Raw genomic sequence first — 15294 nt, 5'->3', positions numbered from 1 at the left:
GATAATGATAGGGCTGGAACAATGCCGAATGTTATCCCTCCACCATCTTAATTCCATAATTGCTTTGATTGGTAGCTTCATTGGTCTGTCGAAATGACCAGCATTAATTTTGAGTGCTTGTATTTTTGCCCTTTGTAAATTTTGGTAATACAAAGGTCCAAATTGTGTGGCTGGAAAAGCAGCCACTATTTTGCCAATTACCCTTGCTACCAATCTAACAGATGGTTCACTGATGTCAATGAGGTTGTTGCAGGCCTCAGTTAAGACTGTAGCCTTGTCCTTTGGTAAAGTCACCGACATGTGAACTGAGTCAATTGTGAACCCCAAATAATCCATTATGGTGGAAGGCGTTAGTTTAGATTTAACTGGATGGATGATAAACCCCAGTTTCTCAAACAATTGTTTGGTGGCTGATACAGCTAGTTTAGCTAATTCCAAAGTTTTGCCCACAATTAATATATCATCCAGGTAGGCCATGACCATATGTTTTTGTTTCCGAAGAAACGCTAGGGCTGGTTTCAAAATTTTGGTAAACAGCCTGGGGGCTGATGTTAATCCATTGGGTAGAGCTCTATACTGCCAAAGCTGCCCCATCCAGTTGAATTTTAAATAACGTCTGTGATCAGTCCGTATAGGCACTGAATAGTAAGCATCTTTTAGGTCGATGCTAGCCATGAAGTAGCCTGTGGAAATCAATTGTTTGGCAGTAACAAAGGTTTCCATTTTGAAATGAATATACTGCACAAATGTATTCAATTTGGTCAAATCTATGATGATGCGACAACCACATCTTTTTTGTTTTTGGTAAAGATATTAGACACAAATTCCAGAGAATCGTGTTGGGTTTTTTCAATAACCCCTTTAGCGTGGAGTCTCACCAGTTCAGCATGTGCTTCCAATTTTTCTTTTCGTGAAAGTAAGAACGTTCGTTTCGGTACATGCTGAACTGGGGGGCTATTTTTGTGCACAAATTCAATGGTATATCCCTGGATACTGTTTAGGATATAAGTGTCTGTTGTTAATGCACTCCATGCCTCCAAAAAGAAGTGTAATCTCCCACCGATATGTGTATTATCCACACTTCCTATAATTTGTAAGGGACCAGACCCACCTACCTCTATGGTTACCAGTGGAAAGTTTACTTCTTCCTGTGTAGTCTTCGAGGAGGTTGAGGCGCCGGTGGCTGGGTTTGGGTTTGGGGTTTGCGCATTTTCCACGAAGGCCGGTCTGGGCCATGGCCTAAAAAAGACCGCTGTCCTGTATGTCCGGCCTTTGAGCTTTCACCAGCTTCTGATTGTCTTGCTCTGCTGGTGGGTGCGTAAGGGTGCTGTCTTTGAGTGTAGGAGGTCCTTCCTGTTGTCGCCTTTATGAGCCCCAGGGTTTTTGCCTCCTCATCGAGCTCCTTAACCTGTTTGGACAGGTTGCCCCAAATAATAATATTGATGGCTTTGTGTCTCCAGGTTTGCACAGGCCTGCAAACTTTGGATTTAAGGCAGGTCGGATGGCATTCTTTCTGATACTATTGATCTCATACTGCGTATTGCAGAAGAGTGCCAGTGCATCCTGTTGTTCTTGCGACATTTATTTCTCATCCACTGTGCGAGTGAATGCTGTGATCACTGCTGTTAGTAATTTTAGTACTTTCTGGAGTTTTACATCCAGGCTTCTAACTCCTGCTCCGACGTGTTTCCAAATACAATTGTTCACCACTGGAACATTCAGGGATACACAATTTCCTGGTGCCAAATATTTGGCAGTGGTGTCCATCACAGCCTGTTCCTGTAGTTGCTTGAATGATAGGAAATCAATGCTGGATGCTAGTTTTTGTTCTAGATTTTTTCCAGTCTGATCTGGCTGTATGTAATTGGACACCATGTCCAGTATGGTTTCTCCTTCCTGCACCCCCTGCACACTTGTTGTTTGTTCAGCAAACCCCCCTTCAGGGTCAGCCCAGAATTGACCCCCAGTACTCCCCTCTGACGAGGGAGATGCACTGTGCAGCCCTGCGTAAGGTGCTGCTGTGGGTGTTTTGTATAACCCATGGTGACTAGACTCCATCTCCCGGAGTCTGTCACGTTGGAGCATCTGCGGATTTCCAACCGCGGCCTGCGGATTTCACCATCGAGGAGTCTCGGGTAGAGGCTGATGTCGGGAAGCTCCAAATTCGCAGAAGGTTCGACCAGCTCCGACCCGGGGTCCGATAGTCCAGCACGGAGGAGCTGACATTCCCCCCGATGCGGGAGCTCGATCGCCCCGACACGGAGGGCCCGACCACCGGCTGCGGGCGCCAAGATTGTCCCGTCAACGGAAGGCTCGAGGCCCCCCGAAAGAACAAAGAAGGGAAGAGATTGAACTTTTTTATTCGCCTTCCATCACATTAAGGAATGTGGAGGAGTCACTGTGGTGGATGTTTATGTTGAAATGTATTTTGTGTGTTTTGATGCTTTTTATTGGTATGACTGTATAGCAAATGAAATTCCTCATATGTTGCAAAACATACTTGGCTAATAAAGTATGATTATGGTTGTTATGATTACTCCAACATCTTGTGTCTATCCTCAATGTAACCAGCATCTGCAGTTCTTTCCTACACAAAAGAAACCAGGATAAGTCACTGCTCCCTCTGCCTAGTCCTGTGAGAGGTGACATCCAAGTGGGAACAATGTCTGTGAAAATGGGCAATAAAGCAGTTCTTAAAGACTGTCAAAAAGACAACAATGAAACTGTAATAGCTCTTTTTCACGGGGCGACTTGACGCAAGATGTAGCCAGAGTGGAGTGGTCGTGGTCTAGCACGATATCACACGATATATCACGGTGGTAGAGTAAATAGTTCTCCCGCTACTCGGCAATTCTGTCATTTGTGCCAGTGACTTGTCCGTCTCCCGCTCTTTCCCGAATGAACATCGTGGACTGTAGTGTAGTTAATCACGTGGCACAAATGATGTTACTTTGTTGTCGCACACTATATTCGTTTTTTTCACCCGAGCTCTTTAATGAGCTGAAGAATAATCTGTGTTTTTTTTAGACAAATGTTGTTTGGTGTGATGCACCTTCTCTCAATATGTGCAAGAAGTCGTCTTTTTATTTTGTCAAATATGAATAAAGACTGTGTCTCACATTGACCGTGATGATTGTGTTATTGAATGATCTACTGAGAGGTGAAACTTTCAGTCTGAAGAAGGCTCTCGACCTGAAACGCCACCTGTCCCTTCTCTTCAGAGATGCTGCCTGTCCCGCTGAGTTGCTCCAAGCAACTGGTGTCTATCTTCAAAGGACTGACCAGGACTGCCTCTCTCTCTCTCTCTCTCTCTCTCTCCCTCCCTCTCTCTCACACAGGCATGAATGGATGAACTCCGCGGGCCAGGCAGCATCTACGGAGGGAAGTGGACAGGCGACCCATTCTTCAGGCTGCCTAATGTCTCTCTCCGCCCCACCCCACCCCAACTCCCACCCACACACACGAATGCTGGAGAAACTCAGCGGGTGCAGCGGGGCCGAAACGTTGTCTATTTCCTTCGTTCCATAGATGCTGCTGCACCCGCGGAGTTTCTCCAGCATTCGCGTGTGTGGGTGGGAGTTGGGGGGGGGGGGGGGGGGAGAGAGACATAAGGCAGCCTGAAGAATGGGTCGCCTGTCCATTTCCCTCCATAAATGCTGCCTGGCCCACGGAGTTCCTCCATTCATGCCTGTGTGAGAGGGAGGGAGGGAGAGAGAGAAAGAGGCACACACAAGGTGGATGCGAAATCTCACCTGCCTGTTTCAGTGACAGACACCCACCGCCAGTAAATGAAGTCACCCCCATCTGTCTCCCCCTCCTCTCCCTCGACTCCCCCACCTTTCCCTCCCAACTCCAGTCCCGTCCCGACCCCCTGGGAAACTGAAGGTTTCTCGCTGTAATTTAAGAGTTCCCACGGTAGACTGTAAAACTGGGACCCTGGTTCTGGACTCCCCCAACATCGGGAACATTCTTCCTCCATCTAGCCTGTTCAATCCCGTAGATACGATTAGACAGGTATCTAGTTATTTAATTCATTTAATGATTTCTATCGCCCAGCCTCTCATCTTTCAATCGGGTTCGGCCAGGAAGGAACTGCAGATGCTGGATTAAAACGAAGATAGACACAACATGTAGCTCAGCGGGACAAGCAGCATATCAGAAGGGTCTCGACCCGAAATGTCACCCATTCCTTCTCCCCAAAGATGCTGCCTGCCGTCGAACTCATTCTCTTTAAACCGGCATCTGCTGTTCCTTCCGAAACATACACAAGAAATAAGCAACTTTTCGGGCCGAAACGTTGCCTATTTCCTTCGTTCCATAGATGCTGCTGCACCCGCTGAGTTTCTCCAGCATTTGTGTGTGTGGGTGGGAGTGGGGGGGGTAGAGAGATAAGGCAGCCTGAGGAAAGGCTCGCCTGTCAATTTCCCTCCGTAGATGCTGCCTGGCCCGCGGAGTTCCTCCAGTTAGAAACTGCTTTCAGACAAAAAGAGACACACTGACATTAATGAAATGCTTGTTAGCTAGTTTTATTAGATTTGTATGTAAATAGCAAACTGGCTGGATTCACTCTATCCAACTTCCGGGTTCACCGTTCGCAGGAGTTCCCACGGTGACCGCAAGAGTTACTACGGATATCGCACTGGCCACTACGTTCATAAAATGTTGCAATGCTCAACCACAAGTGTACAAGTCACTCTTGGACAAATTCAAACATGTTTGAATTTTCTCCCGAGTACCCAAGTTACACGATTACCTGCCGTTAGCGCCATGGTGGTCCACGAATGCCGTACTGTTACCGCACGAGGTTCCCACGCTGTTAAACTCTGGTTACCTCTTGCGTCAAGTCGCCCCGTGAAAAGGGGGTTTAAAGGACGACAGGGAAATGTCAGCATTGGAATCTGAAAAATGATTTAATTTTACTCTACCCAGGTGGAGAAACCCAGGGACATTTAATGGTCTATAGTTGACTGTCTGGCTCTGAACAATACAAACATATTGAGGTTGAGCAGAGAAGAAAGAATGTGCACAGCAGAATGAATGAATGATCAGAGGAATGCCATGTAACATTCTTTAATTGCAACACTTTGGAATCACTATACAGTTCTGCACTATACAGGTGCACTGAAGGTTATTTAGATCATCAGGATAATTGAACGGATTGAAAGATACAACGGGAACTGGGCCTTCAGCCCACCGAGTCCACGCCAATCATTGATCCACACTTGTTTACATGAGTTCTATGCTAACGTACTTTTGCATCTTCTCCCTACACACTACAGTCAATTTACAGAGGACAATTGATCTACAGACAAGCGCATCCTCGGGATGTGGCGGGGAACCCACACAGACACGGGGAGAACGTGTAAAATTCGCGGACAGCACCTGGCGTCCGTATTGAACCCGAGTCTCTGAAGCTGTGAGGCACCTGCTCTGCCAGCCACTGTGCCACCCTGCTAAGGTGCACCAGAGCACCACTCCCTTTCAGATCTAGGATTCCCTCCTGGCCATCTCCTCACTGGACAAAAATGGGTTAAGGTGATCATTGTGCACTGGTGGAGGCAGAGGGGCCTTGTGGGGACTCTGGGTGTCACCCCCCCCTATTTAAAATGCACGCAAGATACAGTAAAGGACTGGATTCAGCAGCTGGGACAAATCAGACACATTATTTGTATTTGTGGTTGGTTTTCAATGCCATGTGAAGCAGTTCAACATTTCAAAGCTTGGATGATGATTAGTGTTCAGCTCAAACTACGTTTCACAGGGTGGATGGCATTGCTGCTCATCACTGCTCACAGTTGGAGCTGCCCTGTCCCTCAGGCTCCTCCTGGCTCACAGGGAAGCTCTCAGGGCTGATCAGATGCTGAATCTCTTCTGTGTTGACCGGGACTCTGTCGGGCAGCACCCACCGTTTCAGGGAGTCAATGGCGCTGGAAGAAGAGAGGAAATGGTCACAGAGTGGACGAGGCCTCAGAGGTGTACAGACTGCGAACCTTCTGCATGGAAATGCAAAACCCTGACAACATCATAATCCCCCTGCAACTGCAGCACATCCGGTAACATTTTCCAGCCCTTGCCCATTTCTCATAGAGCCAGAGTGGTGGCACTCAGGACGTACATGTTCATAAGTGGGAGCAGAATTAGGCCATTCAGGCCAATCAAAGCCACCCCACCCTTCAATTATGGCTGATCTATCTCTCCCTCTCAACCGCATTCTCCTGCCTTCTCCCCGTAACCCCCAGGCACCCGTACTAATCAAGAATCTATCTGCCTGCCTTAAAAATATCCACAGTCTCACCACCTTCTGACTAAAGAAATTCCTCCTCATCTCCTTCCTAAAGGAAGGTCCTTTTATTCTGATGCGATGACCTCCAGTCCTCGACTCTCCCACGAATAGAAACATCTTCTCCACATCTATTCTATCCAGTCCTTTGTGGAGAAGCAGACTGCCTGAGAACGGCCATTCAAAATCTAGTGACACCCTCAGCATTCATTCCACCGGGGACAAGGAAACTCAGACTGACAACACAGATTACAAATCTACAAGCATATTGGAGGATTCGCAATAATGAAGCGTTACCCTGTCAGATGAATGACTTTGTGGATCAGTTTTCTAGGTCGTCCTAGATGAGAAGCGGGCCGGGACACTCCTGGTGAGTGGAGACACTCCAGGTGAGAGGGGACACTACAGGTGAGTGGGGCCACTCCAGGTGAGCAGGCCTAGAGAGAAGCCAACGAAGAGTCGAAGACCCCGCGTTCGGGTCGGAGGCCCGAGGTCAAGTGGGGCCGAGGACGAAGTCGGGTTGGGCCGAGGATGAGATTGGAGTCTCACGGCCCGGTTGAGGTGGACGGGCCATGTCTATGAGAACACAGGGGGAGGGATGAAGAAAGGACGAGTACTTTTTGTAACTTTATCGGTGCCTTTGTGTCGACTCTTTTGTGTACTTGCAAACACAAAGAATTTCACAGCAGCTAGCTAGGTACCAGTGGCAATAAAGTTTCATCATCATCAAAAAATGCCATTGAGCTTAACGTGAGGAATTGGGACATGTCTCCCTATTGTAAAATTCCAAGCATAAATCCTGGGTTACTGCAGATCGTACCTCTGGTCCATCTCGTATCCATCGATGTACATCTCTGACATACATTGTTCATGTAAGAAACGGTCCCAGCATTCTTTCTTTGCCTGTGACAGACTTCTGAGCATCCCTTTTGAACTTGGCTCTTCATTCAAACCCTTCAGCTTCCTCAGGCGGTTTTCTATCGGTATGAGTAAAGTTAATACACAAACATCGGCAGACATGCACAAAGCAAATAATCGGATGAGCAGCAGATCGCGGGAGAGGTCGACGCTTGTTCTAGTCTTAAGAAATTGGGTGGGGAAAGTGGATGAAGTGTTTGTGGATGAGCCTTTTACCATCACTGTCCCATTAAGTTTAAGATTGTTATGGATAGAGACAGGGTGGGCTAACGAGTTAAAACTCTAAATTTGGCCAAGGCCAAGACAGGAACTCACATAGGTTGACTGGTTCAGGCTGTTTGTTGGAAAAGGAACAGTTTCGGGAACTGAGGAGCAGATTAAAAAATAAAATTGGGAGGACAAAAAGAGGACAGGAGATGGCTCTGGCAGATTATATTAAGGATATACCTAAGAGATTTTATGAGTACATTTGTAGCCCTGTCCCACGGTACTAGTTCATTCCAAAAGCTCTCCTGAGTTTAAAAATAAATCAAACTCGTGGTAAGCACGGAGAATGAACGTAGCGGGTACGTCGGAGCTCAGGGACGTCTCTTAGCGGCTCGTAGCGCTAACGGCAGGTACTCGGGAAGACTCGCTAACGGCAGGTAAACTCGGGAAGACCCGTGAAGACTTTTCAACATGTTAAAAAATGTTCACGAGAGCCCCGAGTACCGGCGAGTGGCCATTACTGTAAATCTCTGAGTTCGAATCAGGGCAAACTCGGGAGAGCTCTTGGAATGAACTCGTACCGTGGGACAGGGCTTTAAGGGGACAAGGTAACCTGTGGGAGAATGGGGCCCCTCAGGAATTACAGTGGTCAACTATGTGTGGAGTCGCAGGAGATGGTCAAGGTCCTCAATGAGAATTTCTCCTCTGTTTTTGCCTTGGAGAAAGACATGGGGATGGGGACTGGGGAACTAGGGGCAGTCAATGGAAGTGTCTTGAGGATGGTCAAATGGGTGCTGAAGGCCCCAACTCGTGTGAAAGTAGACCAATCCCCTGAACCTCAAGATTCAAGAGAGTTTATTGTCATGTGTCCCAGATAGGACAATGAGATTCTTGCTTTGCTTCAGCACAACAGAATATAGTAGGCATAAATACAGAGCAGATCAGTGTGACCATATACCATTGAATATATATATATATATATATACACACACATAAATATACATATAAAGTGCAATGGGCTATTAAAGTTCAGAGTTTTGTTTGAGTTGAGTTTAATAGTCTGATGGCTGTGGGGAAGCAGCTATTCCTGAATCTGGATGTTGCAGATTTCAGGCTCCTGTGCCTTCTACCTGAAGGCAGCGGGGAGATGAGTGAGTGGCCAGTATGGTGTGGATCCCTGATGATGCTGGCAGCCTTATTTAGGCAGCGACTGCGATAGATCCCCTCGATGGTAGGGAGGTCAGAGCCGATGGACTGGACAGTGTTTACAACTTTTTGTAGTCTTTTCGGCTCCTGGGCGCTCAAGTTGCCGAACCAAGCCACGATGCAACCGGTCAGAAGCTGATCAGATATATCCGATGAGACTGTGGGAGATTGCACGTGCCCTGGCTGAGATTTATGAGTTGTCATTAATACAGGCCTGAAGACTGGAGGGTGGCAAATGTTGTGCCTCTAATTAAGAAGGGCTGCAGGGAAAAGCCAAGGCACTACATGAGTCTAACATCAGGTTGGAAAGTTACTAAGGAGTATTCTGAGGGATAAGATACACATGCATTTAGATGGACAAGGGCTGATTGGGGATAGTCAGCACTGTTTTGTGCTGGGAGATTGTGTCGCACGAATCAATTTGAGTTTTTTGAAGATGTGAACAAAAAAGGGTGATGAGGGGAGAGCTGTAGACATGGATTTCAGCACGGCATTTGCCATTATTTATTTTAGGGCATTCTTTTAGGACGGAGATGAGGAGGAATTTCTTTAGTCAGAGGGTGGTGAATCTGTGGACTTCTTTACCACAGAAGGCTGGGGAAGCCAAGTTGGTGGATATATTTAAGGCAGAGATCGATAGATTCCTGATTAGTACGGGTGTCAAAGGTTATGGTGAGAAGGCAGGAGAATGGGATTGGGAGGGAGAGATAGATCAGCCATGATTGAATGGCGGAGTAGACTTGATGGACCGAATGGCCTAATTCTGCTCCTATCTCTTCCGATCTCTTATGACAAGGTTCTACATGATAGGCTGCTCTGGAAGATTAGATCGCATGGGATCCAAGGAGAGCTGGCAGACTGGATAGAAGACTAGTTTCATGAAAGGAAGTGGAGGGAGATAGTGGATGGTTGATTTTTGGCTTAGGATTTCGGTATATTGGCCTTCATCAGTCAAAGTATTGAATATAGAAGTAGGGAGGTTATGCTACAGTTGTACGAGACATTGGTGAGGTCACATTTGGAGTATTGTGTTCCGTTTTGGTCACCCTGTTATAGGAAGGATGTTTTTAAGCTGGAAAAGGTGCAAAGAAGATTTACAAAGAAGTTGCCAGGACTCGAGGACCTGAGCTACAGGGAGAGGTTGAACAGCCTTGGACTTTATTGCTTGCAGGGCAGGATTAGGGATGATCATATAGAGGTGTAGATGATCATGAGAGGAATAGATAGGTTAAATGCACAGTGTTTTACCCAAGAGCAAGGGAACCAAGTAGCAGAGGACATAGGTTTAAAGTGAAGAGGGAAAGAATTAATAGGTATCTGAGGGGCAACTCTTTTACACAAAAGGGTGGTGGGTATATGGAACGAGCTGCTGGAGGAGATAGCTGAGGCTGGTACTATCACAACATTTAACATATTTGGACAGGTACATGGGTAGGATAAGCTTGGAGGGATATGGGCCAAAATGCAGGCAGGTGGGACTAGTGTAGATGGGGCATGTTGGCCAGTGTCTGTTTGAGAGCCCACTGTGGATGTTGTATGTATGAATTTCAGCAAGGCTTTTGATAAGGTTCTGCATGGTAGGCTGCTCTGGAAGGTTAGATGACATGGGATTCAGGGAGAGTTAGATGACTGATAGAAAATTTGCTTCATGGATAAAAGCAGAGGGTGATGGTGGAAGGTTGATTTTTGGACTGGATGCTCAGGGATCGATGCTGGGCACTTTGCTGTTTGTGGTTTATCTCAACGATTTGGATGAGAGTGTAGAAAGCATGATTAGTAGGTTTGTAGATGACACCAAAGTGGTTGCAATTGAAGACGGTGAAGATGGTTATCAAAAAGTATAGCAAGATCTTAATCATTTGGGTAAGTGGACTGAGGAATGGTTAATGGAGTTTAAAGCAGATAAGTTCAAGGTTTTGCATTTTTGGAAGTCAAACCAGGGCAGGACTTCACACTGAATGGTATGACCATGGGCAGAAGTATCTAAATATCTAAGAGTGCTGGTACTTAGTTCCTTGAAAATGGCATCACAGGTGGATAGGTTGCTAAAGAAGGCTTTCAATACATTGGCCTGCATCAGTCAGGGGACTGTATAGAAGTTGGGATGTTATTTTGTTACAGTCTTACAAGATGTTGATGGGGCTGCATTTGGTGTATTAAGTTCTGTTTTGGTTACCTTGCTATGGGAAGGGTGTTATTAACGTGGAAAGAATGCAAAGAAGATATACAAGGCTGGGCAAGCTAGGACTATATTCCTTGGTGCGCAAGGGGAATCAAGAACCAGAAGACACAGGTTTAAGGTGAGAGGAGAAAGATGTCATATGTTTTAGATTTAAAACATTTAATATTTTTTTCACATAGTGGGTGGTGTGTGAGTGGAATGAGCTTCTAGAGAAGGTGGTTGTTGAGGCAGGTACTATAACAACAGTTAAAATACATTTGGACAATAGACAATAGGTGCAGGAGTAGTCCGTACGGCTCTTCGAGCCAGCACCGCCATTCACTGTGATCATGGCTGATCATCCACAATCAGTACCCCGTTCCTGCCTTCTCCCAACATCTCTTGACTCCGCTATCTTTAAGAGCTCTGGACTCTGGTTCTGGACTCCCCCAACATCGGGAACATGTTTCCTGCCTCTAGCATGTCCAAACCCTTAATAATCTTCCATGTTTCAATAAGATACCCTCTCATCCTTCTAAATTCCAGAGTATACGAGCCCAGCCGCTGCATTCTATCAACACATGACAGTCCCGCCATCCCGGGAATTAACCTCGTGAACCTATGCTGACTCCCTCCCTCCCTGGACAGGAAAGGCATATGGGCCAAATGTGGGCAAGTTAGACTAGGTGTGACTAATAAAGATGGGGCATCTTGTCCAACATGGGCAAGTTGGGATGAAGGGTCTGTTTCCGTGCTGGTACACTCTACAGTACCAGGCAGTACAATGCATCAACAATACACAGTACAAGACTATATATGGCATACAGAAGTTCACCTGGTGTAGACCATAACCTGATTATCGATGATAGTGCACTGGCCTTCACATCTGCACTTGCCTGTCTTGCACTGGGCAACAAGGCTGTTTTATTGTGGTTACAGACACTGGCCGAGGCATTCTGCCCTGCTACAATGCTGACGATGACCATGCGTGAGATCAGATTCTGCCTTCCCCCACCTTTAGGATGTCTGGTATAAAAACCCTCGGATTGCACTCACCCAACATTGCCAGGTACTGCTGAGAATCAGCCATGGGGGCCCAGGGATAGATCCCCTCTACATGATTCTCGTCGTTCATCAAATCCGTGCACGACATTGTGACTGGAATGGGGCAGCACATCTCAGAGAAAGATTCTGGGAAGCATTCTTCAACCTGGCAACTGGTTTCATTCGCATCCATCATGTTAGCCGGCAGTCCGGAACAGATCCTCTCCCACAAGTCTTCAGCAGTTTCGGTTTCACTGGCAGCCATTCCTAAAGACAGCTGAAATCCGCCAATAATCTTTTAGGATTCGTGCAGAGGAGACAAAAAATATCCAATTTCTTACCAGGTGGAGTGGGGCAGCTCTAACACCACCACCACCAGGTTCAGGGGGGAATGATGTAGTTGGAGACTGATGGGAGTTGGGAAGCAAAGATCCGATAGCGAGCAAGATAGATCACTCGACGAAAAAGATGTAGTACGGTCATGGGCAGATTCATGGGTCATTTTCGGCCCCATTTCCGTAACCGGCTTCCGTCTCCGCACCAAAGATCCCGTAGCGGAGCAAAGATACTAGTGCGGAGACGAAAGCCGGTTACGGAAACATCCTCGTAAAAATAAAAGTTCTTTGGTAAAAATCTTCTCCTCATTTTCAGAATTATAAATTATTAACATAAACTGTTCCCCCGCAACGTTGATTACACTGCGAGTCGGGTCCGGTTACTGAAATGGATGAAAAAAAGGCCCACGTTCCGCTCCGTTGCGTACTACACGTCAGCCCATTGCATTTAGAAGGAGTTGTCTATCTGACTCTGCTATAGGATTTTTGCTGGGGAGGGGATGGAGAGGGAGGGGGAGCAAGGGCTACTTGAAGTTAGAGAAGTCAATGTTCAAACCTCTGTGTTGTGAGCTGCCCAAGTGAAATATGAGGTGCAGTTCCTGCATTTTGTGCTGGGCTTCACTCTGACAGTGGAGGAGGCCCAGGACTGAAAGGTCGGTGTGGGAATGGGAGGGAGGTGGAGATGGAGTGATGGGCAACGGGAGATCAGGTGGGTTTGGGCGGGGGGGGGGGAGAGGGGACAGTGACGGTGTCTGGGCGCTGGCATGGCAGGGGGGGGGGGGCGGGGTCAGTGACGGGGCATGGCGGGGGGGGGGGGGGGGTGGGGGAGGGGAGGGGAGGGGGGGGGGGGGGGGGGGGAGAGGGCGGGGGTTCCCGGGGTTTCCCGCCCCCGTCCCCCCCCCCCCGCTCCCGCCGCCGCGCGACACTCACCCCAACGACATTCCCAACGGCTGCCTCTCGCGACACACACACGCGTCGTCATCAAACCGCGACCGTCACCGCCGCCCGCCGCTGCTGCTGGGAGAGAGCGGGGAGGAGGAGGAGTGATGATGATGATAATGATATGATGATCAAAGATTATAGAGGAGCTCCGCTAAATGATCTTTGATGATGATGAGGTGAGGAGTTGGAGGGGGGATGGAATGGAGGGGGGGAGAATGAAGGGGGAGGGGGGGGAGGATGAAGGGGAGGGAGGGGAGAATGAAGGGGGAGGGAGGGGAGGATGAAGGGAAAGGGAGGGGGGAGGATGAAGGGGGAGGGGAGAATGAAGGGGGAGGGAGGGGAGGAAGGGGAGGGAGGGGGGAAAGAAGGGGGGGGAGGGGAGGATGAAGGGGGGGAGGGGAGGGGAGGGGGAGGGAGGGGGAGGGGAGGGAGGGGGGGGGAGGGAGGGGGGAAGAAGGGGGAGGGAGGGGGGAAAGAAGGGGGAGGGAGGGGGGATGAAGGGGGGAGGGAGGGGAGATTGAAGGGGGAGGGAGGGAGGGGGAGGATGAAGGGGGAGGGGGGAATGGAGATGGAGGGGGGAAGGGGAGAACGGAGGGAGGGAGAGAATGGAGAGGGAGCGAGGGGGAGAATGGAGAGGGAGGGAGAATTTAGAGGGAGGGAAGGGGAGAATGGGGAGGGAGGTAGGGAATTAGGAGGGAGGGAAGAGGAAGGGAGGGAAAGAAAAGAGAAGGAGGGAGCTCACGTTTTTGGAGTAGAATTAGGCCATTCGGCCCATTGAGTCTACTCCGCCATTCAATCATGGCTGATCTCTGCCTCCTAATCCCATTTTCCTGCCTTCTCCCCATAACCCTTGACACCCAATTCTAATCACTAATTTGTCTTTCACTGCCTTAAAAATCCCCACTGACATGGCCTCTGCAGCCCTCTGTGGCAATGACATCCACAGATTAACTAGTCTCTGACTAAAGAAGTTCCTCCTCACCTCCTTTCTAAAAGAGTGCCCTTTAATTCTGAGGCTTTGACCTCCGGTCCTAGACTCTCCCACCAGTGGAAACATCCTTTCCACATCCACTCTATCTATGCCTTTTATTATTCTGTACGTTTCAATGAGGTTCCCCCTCAACCTAAACTCCAGCGAGTAGAGGTTCAGTGCTGTCAAACGCTCATCATATGCTAATGCACTCATTCCTAGGATCATTCTTGTAAACCTCCTCTGGACCCTCTCCAGAGCCAGCAGATATGGGGCCTAAATTTGCCAATAGTAGTCCAAATGCGGCCTGACCAGCGCCTTGAGAGCCTCAGCATTATAATATCTGTTTTTGTATTCCAGTCCTCATGATATAAATGCTAACATTGAATTTGTCTTCCTTACAACCGATTTAACTTGCAAATTAACCTTTTGAGAGTCCTGCACTAATACTCCCAAGTCTATTTGCACCTCTGATTTCTGGATTCTCTTTATATTTGGAAAATAATCGACTCCTTTATTCTTATTACCAAAATGCATGACTCCGCACTTTGCTGTACTGAATTTCATCTGCCACTTCTCTGCCCACTCTCCTAACCTGTCAAAGTCCTTCTGCAGATTCCTGGTTTCCTCTACACTGCCTGCCCCTCCACCTATCTTAGCATCATCTGCAAACTTGGCCACAATGCCTTCAATCCCCTTATCCAAATCATTAATATACAACGTGAAGAGAAGCGGCCCCTTGTAGAACTCCGCTAGTCACTGGAAGCCAACCTGAAATATCTACGCCTTTTATTGTAACTCTTAGCCTTCTGCCATCCAGCCAACCCACTATCCATGCTTGTATTTTCCCTTTAATACCATGGGCTCTCATCTTCCCTAGCAGCCTGCGTGCGGCATTTTATCGAAGGTCTTCTGAAAATCCAGTTAAACAACATCTACAGCCTCCCCTTTGTCCTGCTATTAACTTCCTCAAAGAACTCCAGCAGATTCGTCAGGCAACATCTTCCCTTCACAAAACCATACTGACCTCGGCCTATTTTATTGTGAACTTCTAAGTACTATGTAACCTCACCCTCTATAATTGACTCTAAAATCTTACCAGCCACCGAAGTCAGGCTAACCGGCCTATAGTTTCCGCTCTTCTGCTTTACTCCCTTTCTTGTACAGCGGGGTGATATTTGCAATTTTCCAATTTTCAGGAACCACTCCAAATTCTAGTGATTCTTGAAAT

At 47.8% G+C, this 15294-nt stretch overlaps 2 protein-coding genes across 6 annotated transcripts in view; one reads left to right on the top strand and one right to left on the bottom strand.

Annotated features, from left to right (window-relative positions):
* Positions 1-5054: 5054 nt before the first annotated feature.
* On the bottom strand, positions 5055-13218 carry ccdc32 (coiled-coil domain containing 32). 3 transcript variants are annotated; one of them, XM_055641064.1, is made up of 4 exons: positions 13082-13218; positions 11829-12093; positions 7101-7257; positions 5055-5927 (listed from the first exon to the last, which is right to left on the bottom strand). In XM_055641064.1, exons 2-4 carry the CDS (start codon positions 12079-12081, stop codon positions 5783-5785), a joined length of 555 nt encoding a protein of 184 aa, XP_055497039.1. In that variant the 5' UTR covers positions 12082-12093; positions 13082-13218; the 3' UTR covers positions 5055-5782. The 3 variants fall into 3 exon arrangements, with proteins under 3 accessions (XP_055497039.1, XP_055497040.1, XP_055497038.1); XM_055641065.1 differs by having other exon boundaries at positions 11829-12111; positions 13082-13203; XM_055641063.1 differs by lacking the exon at positions 13082-13218 and adding an exon at positions 12708-12732.
* Positions 13132-15294, top strand: part of pcmtl (l-isoaspartyl protein carboxyl methyltransferase, like) — a 24201-nt gene continuing 22038 nt past the window's right edge. For 2 of the 3 annotated variants that reach the window (XM_055641061.1, XM_055641060.1), the window contains exon 1: positions 13132-13269. In XM_055641061.1, coding sequence (XP_055497036.1) covers positions 13259-13269 — 11 coding nt within the window. In that variant the 5' untranslated portion in view covers positions 13132-13258. The remainder of the gene's footprint in view (positions 13270-15294) is intronic. The other variant, XM_055641062.1, reaches the window with a different exon arrangement.

Source organism: Leucoraja erinacea, chromosome 9 (genome assembly GCF_028641065.1).
Source record: "Leucoraja erinacea ecotype New England chromosome 9, Leri_hhj_1, whole genome shotgun sequence".
Classification (NCBI taxonomy): Eukaryota; Metazoa; Chordata; class Chondrichthyes; order Rajiformes; family Rajidae; genus Leucoraja; species Leucoraja erinaceus.
Note: the sequence above shows the minus strand (reverse complement) of the source record. Positions and strands in the feature narration are given on the sequence as shown.

What these genes read in the sequence shown, in the direction of transcription:
- ccdc32 (XM_055641064.1), bottom strand. Translation starts at nt 12,081, where the DNA reads ATGGCTGCCAGTGAAACCGAAACTGCTGAAGACTTGTGGGAGAGGATC. An exon ending in GCAGTACCTGGCAATGTTGG is followed by an intron (nt 7,258 to 11,828) that starts GTGAGTGCAATC and finishes TCATACCGATAG; the next exon opens with AAAACCGCCTGAGGAAGCTG. An exon ending in GGATACGAGATGGACCAGAG is followed by an intron (nt 5,928 to 7,100) that starts GTACGATCTGCA and finishes CTCTTCTTCCAG; the next exon opens with CGCCATTGACTCCCTGAAAC.